The sequence below is a fragment of the Hevea brasiliensis genome, chromosome 16, assembly GCF_030052815.1.
Source record: "Hevea brasiliensis isolate MT/VB/25A 57/8 chromosome 16, ASM3005281v1, whole genome shotgun sequence".
Taxonomy (NCBI): Eukaryota; Viridiplantae; Streptophyta; class Magnoliopsida; order Malpighiales; family Euphorbiaceae; genus Hevea; species Hevea brasiliensis.
The window spans coordinates 71,534,396-71,544,581 of NC_079508.1; the positions used below are offsets into that span (position 1 = coordinate 71,534,396).

The 10,186-nt window shown below is 27.4% G+C and overlaps 1 protein-coding gene across 1 annotated transcript; it reads left to right on the top strand.

Moving 5' to 3' along the window:
- The first annotated feature begins 1,572 nt into the window (after nt 1-1,572).
- LOC110656055 (transcription factor MYC2) lies at nt 1,573-3,450 on the top strand. Its single transcript, XM_058137886.1, has one exon. It carries the CDS (start codon nt 1,772-1,774, stop codon nt 3,197-3,199), a length of 1,428 nt encoding a protein of 475 aa, XP_057993869.1. The 5' UTR covers nt 1,573-1,771; the 3' UTR covers nt 3,200-3,450.
- The last annotated feature ends 6,736 nt before the right edge of the window (nt 3,451-10,186 follow it).

Consider the following 10,186-nt stretch of genomic DNA (forward strand, 5'->3'; position numbering starts at 1 on the left):
CTTAATTATTCACAGAAGACAAAGCCTTATTCATGAATGGTTCAAAAATTTCAATCTCTTTAAATTTATTATTATAATTACAAAATGAAAAGTGAATACGTTATTAAAGAATTCTTTAAAATAAATTTATTAACCTTTAAACCTAAAATTAATGTGTTTTCAAAGTGCAAATGAGGTAGTTTTGTCTAGTGAAGAATTATAGAAAAGTTAAGTCATATCTTCAATTCTTTTGTAGCTTTTTAATTAACTCTTCATTAGACAAATTGATTGTCCTTCTTTGTTTATTTTTAAATGACAAAATGAATATAGACAAATTATCAAAAAAAATCTAGAAAAATTATCGATTTTGGTCACTATTATATGCCTAACATATAATAGTGATCAGTCATTATCACATTATAATTATAATGTCCCTCAAAGAAAAACATTATAATTATAATGACTCATTATATATATTATAGAATATACATATTTAATACATTATTTTTACTTCATGAAATAGATCAAATCCATGTGAAAGTATAAAATCTTTTGCTATATATTATAATGATTCGTTAGTGTCTATAATAATTTAGGGACCTTTAATTTTTTTAATATATTAAAAATATTTCAATCACATTAAAATTAAATAACTTGATATATATAAAATTAAAATATATATATATTATAAATAACTTGTATGTTAAACAGTATATAGAGAAAGAATTTCTATATTGTTAAAATATAAGGGAATGACAAGAATGAAATATGTATAGAATTATATATATATATATATATATATATATATATATATATATATATATATATATATATTATTTTATTATGGCATTTGGCACGTATATGTGTGAAATAAAATAATTATCATATTGTAATTTTCATAAATAAATTACGAACAGATGTGTTTATTAACAAGTAGATGTGTCTGTTAATAGACAGACATGTCAATTCTATACAAACAGTCACAACTGTTTGTATAGGTGTCTGTTAATAAACAGATATGTCTATTCTATACATCTTTTAATAAATAGATATATCTAATACATAAATATTTATATCTATTAGAGATAAATAGATGTGTCTATCTAGAAAATGTGCTATGACTTTTCATTCTTTATAAATATGGATGAGTTTTTCAATTCAGATATATACTACTTCTACTTATTTTTCTTTTTTTTTAGTCTCTCTAAATTTGATTTATATAAAGAGTTCTTAAGAGAAATTTTCAGGAGTTGCTGTCTGCAGATTTCAGGCTTTGTTGTATCCTGGAGGTATATTGCCATAACCTTGCAGTAATCTAGTGGGGCAATTAATACCTTAAAAATAGTGATTCATCACACCTCAAAGCCTATTCTACACCCACTGCTTCAACAATATATATCGCCTATACTATGGACTTTATATATTCATTATATTGTCTTTTCATATACTAAAATTAAATATCACATCCGTATAAAAGTAAAATACATAAAGTATTTAAAAAAAAACTATTAAATGCATTCCAAGTATTAAATTATAGTGCTTTTTTTTTGGCACAGTAATTTTTATATTCATATAAATCTAGGATATTTCATCATTTTAATAGAGGGGAAAAAAAAAAATAGAATGTCTTTATTTAAATAGCCTCAAGTCTCCCTTATAAATCCACTTCGCTCATATCTCCCACTTCCCCCATCCCTCTCCATCTCCAAAACTTTCTGGAATTCCTTATTGAGCAAACTCTAGCACAACCAAAAAACACAAAAGAACATACACAACTGATACACTAAGGTGCATGAAAAAGATATCAATGGAGGAGATAGCGTCGCCATCTTCTTCATCCTCCTTTATGTCGTTTTGTCAGGACTCTTCTCCTCCACTCCAACAACGCCTCCAGTTCATCCTCCAAAGCCGACCTGAATGGTGGGTCTACGCCATCTTCTGGCAGGCATCCAAGGATGCCACTGGACGCCTTGTTTTATCTTGGGGTGATGGCCATTTTCGAGGCACCAAAGAATTTGCAGCCAAAGCTTGCAACAAACAGAACCAGCCCAAATTCGGGTTCAATCTTGAAAGAAAGATGATTAACAAAGAATCCCAAACTCTTTTCACTGATGATATGGACATGGACAGATTGGCAGACGTGGATGTTATTGACTACGAATGGTTTTATACAGTATCAGTAACACGATCTTTCGCTATTGATGATGGAATTCTTGGCAGGACATTTGGCTCCGGGGCTTTTATTTGGTTGACGGGTAACAATGAGTTACAGATGTACGATTGTGAGAGAGTTAAAGAGGCTCGTATGCATGGGATACAGACTTTGGTCTGTATTTCAACCTCTTGTGCAGTTGTTGAATTGGGCTCCTCGAACACGATCGATAAAGATTGGAGCCTAGTGCAACTCTGCAAATCGCTGTTCGGGGGAGACACAGCCTGCTTGGTCTCAAAGGAGCCGAGCCACGAGTCACAGCTTCAGATTCCTAATACTTCTTTCCTTGATATTGGCATGTTTTCAGCTTCTCAAAAGGACACTTCTGCGGAGAAGCAAAATGAAGGCGACAAAAAGAAAGATCCCACAGGTCAAGGCCGCTCATCATCTGACTCGGCACGTTCTGATTCTGAAGGCAATTTCGCCGCTGGAAATACTGATCGGCTCAAGAAAAGAGGAAGAACCCAACTGAACGGCAAAGAATTGACTCTGAACCATGTTGAAGCGGAGAGGCAGCGTAGAGAGAGGCTGAATCATAGATTCTATGCACTCCGATCTGTCGTTCCTAATGTGTCAAAGATGGACAAAGCATCTCTACTAGCAGATGCTGTTACTTACATCAAGGAGCTCAAGGCCAAGGTTGATGAATTGGAGTCCAAACTACAAGCAGTATCCAAGAAATCCAAGATTACAAGCGTCACCGACAATCAGAGCACCGATTCCATGATTGATCACATCAGGTCCTCTTCAGCTTACAAAGCCAAGGCAATGGAATTGGAAGTGAAAATTGTAGGATCAGAAGCCATGATACGGTTCCTGTCCCCGGATGTTAATTACCCAGCTGCAAGGTTAATGGATGCGCTTAGAGAAGTGGAATTCAAAGTTCATCACGCAAGTATGTCAAGCATCAAGGAGATGGTGCTTCAAGATGTTGTGGCTAGAGTTCCTGATGGACTGACAAACGAAGAACTTGTGAGGAGTGCTATTCTTCAAAGAATGCAGAACTAATTAAGCTACCAGTTGATCTCATAATAAGTAACATAAAATGTTGTCAACGTGTGTTTGGCTTTCTTTTTTCTTGAATAGTTTGCATCTGTTATGTCTTTCTCTATATAGTGCTTTGTTTAATTATAAAGAACAACAATATTGTTAAAATTGTTCTTTGAGTGCTCTTCGTTTTTTCGTAGTTTCTTTGAGTACTCTTTGTTTGTAGTTCCTTCGAATGCTCTTCGTTTTTATGGTTTCCATTGTTCTTAAAATCATTGTTGTTCTTGTAGTGTTCTTCATTTTTGTAGTGTTATTCCTCGTTTTTTTGCCTGGTCTTCTGCGGAATTGGCCATGAACTAAAACGACATGTATATGGCTCCTGAATACATAAAATTTTTGTTCATCTATGCTAAGATTTTCTCATTAATGCTGCCCTTGCTATATATCGAATATGAAAATTGATACTCAATTATAATAACTAAAAATAGACCTACTCAACGAATACTTATTCAATGCTTTCACTGCAAAATATATAATAAAATGAACATAAGCTTTTGCATAATCTAGCTCAGAAAATGAAAATGGAATCAAATAAAAAATTTACGCTTTCTATGTACTTTATTTTATGTTCCAATTAGTAAAATATGCGAATGTGATTTTTCAAAAACAATTAACATCGGATTTTGTTCCAATGAGGAAAGCATGCGATCGTTATGTGTGTTTGTGTTTTTCTTTCAAATTGCTTCAACATCCATATCTACCTTGTTTTTATCGAAAGCAAGATTAAAAAAGAAAAGGTATCATAACTAGCTAGGTGAGATGCAATTTGCAAGCGCAATGGGCGCAAGGTAGGGTTTCACAGGAACAGGAGGAAATTTGTGAGCGTGCCTTCATCAAGGGATTCCAATGGTGCATCTAAAGAATTTCTCTCTCCCCATGCTCTTTAATTTTTCATCTCACTCTCCATTATTCTTTTTTCTGCAACCAGGATATTCTAGTATCTGTGATATCAGTTCCTAAAAAAGAGAAAAATGAATAAAAAAATTTAGACATTGAAGGGTTTAAACTTTTCCATTGTTCGTTCCTCTTCTTTTTAGTGATTTTGCTTCAGCCTTTCAAGGAGTCGACCGGTTTGAGAATTTGAGGAATAAATTTCCTATTTTTTCCTTTTCCTTTTTCTTTTTTTTTTCAGATTTTATTTAATAATAATAATAATAATAATAATAATAATAATAATCCTTTCAATCAACTCAAATAATATACATAGCCTTCTAATAAAAACACTAAACTTATGAATAAAATGGTGACCCACATATATCTAATGTAGCTTTTAACTCCCCTTCAAGAAAAGACACAGGGAAATTCGCAGCTTTCTGGTTTAGGTAGTTAATTTTGAATGGAGAGGAATTGAGCTCTTCAACTAGTGTTTTTAATCAATTGAATTTAATAATTAATAATAGTGGTTTTGTCTGTTAATCATCATTTATTAAAGTTAGGACAATTGGTGAAAAAAATAATAAGCGGTTTTTTTTTTTTTTAAAGACAAAGAGAAGAGAATATTTTATTGATGGTGCACAAATGGGATTGAATAATTTTTGTGATCAGACATCACATTTTTATGCATAATAAATTAAATGAATGAACGGTGATAGATTGGGTCCCATCCATTCATTTATTGCATTGGTTTCCCCGCTATGGAGCATAAATTCCCCTCATTTTCAATTCTCTTACAAGTTATCAGCTCGGATTCGAAACATGGAATACGAAATCTATGGCTACCTATCCCATCAACTCGCAACGTTTGACGACAGCACGAAAACCCATGAGAGTATCCTTCTCTATGAAAAAATTTATGTATATCGACTCCATATACATCGCACTTATAAAATAATAATTAATTCTTATCATATAATGAGATTTATTTCTGCTAGTGACTATATCCAAAAATGTAAGCAAGCATCCCTGTGATGGATCTCTGTTACGAACTTTACTTTGCTAAGAAGGCCCCGCCGATTGTAAAATTGGAATATTATATTAGTTTTTAAGATTTTATCTTATGAATTGATTGGATCCATCAATAATTTTATGGAGAATGTTCTTTTAAATCTACTGTACTGACTTCTTTAAATTGCTGAATTGATGGATTCAATTGACTTGATGTAAATTAATAAGCAAAATTATAATCTAATTTTAGGAATTAATTTAAATTTTTCGCTAAAATTATAATAAAATATATATTAATTTTAAAAAAATAATATTTCACAATCAATCATTGAATTACAAGTTCAATAAGGATCTACTTTATTTTTGGGGGGGTTGGTTTTGCTATCTCTTAACAATTAAGTAAAGAGGTGGATGCTTTAAAAAAAAAAAAAAAAGTAAAGAGGTAGAATTAATAGATATGGTTTGATTTTTATAGAGTTGCAATTTGGGATAGGATCAACTCGGAGCATATCAGATGGCAATGACATAACATAAGGTATATGAGTGACAAGGATTCGGTGGTGATACTTACACATCCTAGTTGGTCGTATTGTGTTGTGTCAGCTTGTAACCCCCAATACAGCGATATAATATAATCCATTTAATCAATTAATTTTAGTTTAATATTATTGAAATAACAAACATTAAAATTTATTTATTTATTTATGTAATTGAATTAACATTGGTTAATAATTTTTACTTTTTATAAATCTTAAAAAAAAGCTTTCATATTATTTTATTTACATAAATATTATTTTATTACGAGATAAAGGTTAATATACCTCTTGAAATCGGCAATATTGGTAAACTTGCATCAAATAAAATTATTTTTTTTTTTGAGGAAATAGGTGCATAAATAGATTAACTACACATCTGATAGAAAATATTATGTCTTTCACACTATTACACTAAAAAGATTAATAAAGAATTTCAAACATGAGACTTCTTAAATTAAATAAATATCTCTTACCACTTGAACTAATCCTTTAAGGGCAACAACACTATTTTACCTTTCGACATTTTTTTATTTTTAAAAACATAACTTTACAATTTCCTTAAATTGTTCTATCCTTTTAATTTCCAAATAAAATCATCTTGATATATATTAAGAAAATATATATCAGTCACTTATTTCAGGTGATCCTTATGTGCTAATTTTGTTCTTAATGAAAATTAACATATTGTCTATGTAGATCATGCAAAACATTTTTAATATTATAAAAGCATTATTCATTTTGGTTTGAATCATATACCTGGTGCATTTTTAGGCTGAATGACATTACTAACTATTCATACCATTTCATGTGAAGCGTTAAAGCCGTTATGGGTATTCGGTCTTCCTCCATCTTTGTTTAGAACTGATGTATATATATTGATCATGGTGAAACTTATATGAAACTCATCACAATCAATGATTATAATGAAACTATTTTCCATACATTGATTTGATTGTATGATTTTTCCTTTACTTGCCAATAAACACTTTCCAAACTCCAATTCTAGGAAGTGAAAGCAAAGCTGCTGATTTGAGTTTATTGCTTCTTCATGTGAAACACTATTACATTTTTACCTTAACAGGAAAAAAAAATCATTTCAATACTTTTTCATATAAAAAAAATTATAAAATATATTTCGAGTAATATATAATATGAAAATTATATATTTTTTTAATGTGAATACGAAAAATTACACTAAATAATCTATTGTCCTATTTGCATTTCCGGAGGTCCTACAATTTTACTCAATTAATGTTTTATCTAATAATATATATGAAACAAACTAATTTTATATTATTCTTTTTCATATACGAAAAATTATGAAAGAACAATAATTTGTTTTAAATTATTGAAAGGGTTTAATCATTTAGTTAGATGAATATTCTTTATTTAGATAATTGTATCAAGAAACATAATTAATATACTTTGATAATCAATGAAAAGTATAATGTTTTATAACATAAATTTTATAATATTAACAAAAGTAAATTAATAAATTTAAAATACTACAGGCCCTTATTGCAACTAAGGGACCATTGGGAATCTTAAGTCCAGTGCCCGAGTCTGATGTGTAGGGCTCACCCATTGGCCCTACCTGTATGCAAAGGTCAACAAACGCTGCAAGATCATTGCAATTGCGGCAACTAATAATAAATTAATTTTTAATTATCAACTATTTAGCTTTTAGAAAGTAGATAATTAAGAAGTTTTTAAGAAAAATAATATTTTTTTTTAATTTTAATAATTTTATTAAAATGTTAAAATATTTATATATGTATAATATTATAAATATATATTATTAATTTAATATTATAATTAAATTAAATATTAAAAAAATATTTTTTTAAAAAAATAATTTTTATAAAACATATTTTTTATCTAAAAATTATTTTATGAAGACTATATGCAAAGCCGTGTTTGTTCTAATTAAGCATGAAAGGTTGATTTAGATTGTGGTCAAGAGATGAAGAAAATATTTTAAAATATATCTATAATTTTAGATATTGTTAAAAAGTAATTTAAACAAATTATTTAATTATTTGTAATTAAATTTTAATATAATCTAGTTAATATATTTAATAATATAATTTTTGTTAATAACAGCTCTAATAATAATAAAATTTTTTTGAATAAATTGTATTGATCGTCCTTCAATTTAGGTAGTTAATTAATTTTGATAACTCAACATTAATTTATTGAAATAAAATCTCTTCCCTTTAGTTTTATTTTAGAAAATGTTTCTTTAACTTGTAATAATACATTTTTAGGTTGATTTTTTAATTAATAATAAATTAATATTTAATCAAAATAAATAGATAGATAATCTATTATTATTATATTATTATTTTTATGAGTTGTAACAAATAAAATTTAAATTAATAATAAATAATATATACATAATTAATAATTTATTAATAAATTTAGTTAAAATAAAATAATTTTATTAATAATAATTATTGATTAATTTAATCATAAAAGTAAGAAAGAGAAAATGAAATAGAAAAAAAAAATAATTTTTTTATTTTTAACTTGAAAATTTGTTATCATAGGTATTTATTTTTTTAATAAAACTAAAATTTAAAAATTTATTTTAATAAATTAAAATTAAGTAATTAAAATAAAATAGATAAATAAATTGAGAAATGATTGGTGAAATTTATTATTATTATTATTATTATTATTATTATTTTGGAGATGCAAGAATGAGAATCTTGCAGAAGATTATGAGAAATATGAGAGAGTCATCCATTACCGACAAGAATTATATTTTGATTAATATAGAAAGTAACCGGAGCTCTTCCTTAATAATTTAGGTCAGTTTAATGGGGGTAGTCTGTCTTTCTATTTTTTGTTTTGCAGGTACCAATTCCACGCTTTCCAGGAAAAGATAAAAGCACGCATATGGCGGTCAGGAGAATATGACCTAATCAGTCCTATCACTCGATCGTAAAACCCCCCCTTTTTTGCAAAGGATCGTGCACGGTTTCAACTCCTTGTTTGTGTATTTCAACATATTCGTGTATTGCATGTTTCAGGATACGGTGATATTTGTTATATTAAAATATTATATTTATTTTTTAATTTATACTTATCAAAAAATTAAATTAATTAAAAATTAATATTTTATTATTAATTTCTTTTATCAAATTAAAAATATATATATATCTGAATATATATATATATATTAATTTGATAAATATTATATCAATATAAATAACTTGAATGTCATTAGTGATTTAATATTATATAAATTAAATATCACAGACTTTTATATTTATAAATTAAAATTTAGATATTTTACTATTATATATCTTTAAGTTAAGATATCATATGTATAATGTATTTGGTTAAGATAATATTTGTATAATTTATATGGTTGTCAATGAGCTCTACTTTAATTTTATTGAAATGGGTTTGAATTTAAAAAAAGACATTTATATTAAATTTAATATCTTAAATATTCATTATCTATATCCATTTAATTAACATGATTTGAGTACCAACTAATGGACAAAAATGCTTAGTGAGTATGTGAGTTATATAAGAATAAAGATTTCATTTCATTATCTATATCGCACATTGGATGTGAAGTATGTATATGTGCGAGTTATATAAGAACAATAATTTTATTAAAATTGACATGATTTTAATAACGTTCCATTCTTATTGTATACGTATTATATTATGATCTAATATTTGAATAAATTTATTTATGTATTAATTATATTTTTTATTATAATAATTAGCATCGTAATAATAGTTAATAAAATTATTTTTTATGATTTATTTAATGAATTAGTGTGTGAAATTGTATAGTTAATTTATTTAATTATTTTTACAAATTTTTTCTGTGATATTGTAGGCTTTTCTCCAATTCTCTTGGTCCAAGTTTGGATACTAAACCATTTCTGCATTTTTATTGAATTTTCAGCAAAAAAAAAATATATAAAAATCGAATGGTTTGGCGGTAGCTTATGAACAATAGTAATCAATTTAAATCCTGTTTGATTCACTAAAAATTGATATAAAAATGAAAATAAATGGAGCCCATTTTCGTTGTGGGTGTTTTAAAATTTCTTTTTTTTTTTTTAATTTCGATTTTCATAAACTATGGAATCCGATTCTTATAACTAAATGAATCAATATCCCCCTTTTTCAACTTAGAAATCAAAACACAAGACTATCTCTTTAAAGGTTAAATGCTCAATTTCACTGATGTACATATTTAAATTTTAATATTGTTACGACTCAAATTTTGGGCTATACTGGTACTAGGATCTAGACCTGCATAAAGCCCCCGAGACCCGTAATAAATCTTACTGTTCCCAAATCCATAACTAGGGCAAAAAACTGAAGCCCAACATAAAAATAAAATAAAATAAAATATTATATTTTTATTCAGGCTAATCCAACCCGATAACCATCAGAAAACTAAAGTTAGGGGAGTTCAGCTCAACCTTGTTACCATAATTTATAAACTATTTAAATATCATAAAAAATTTTCATTTATTAATACAAAAAACTTAAA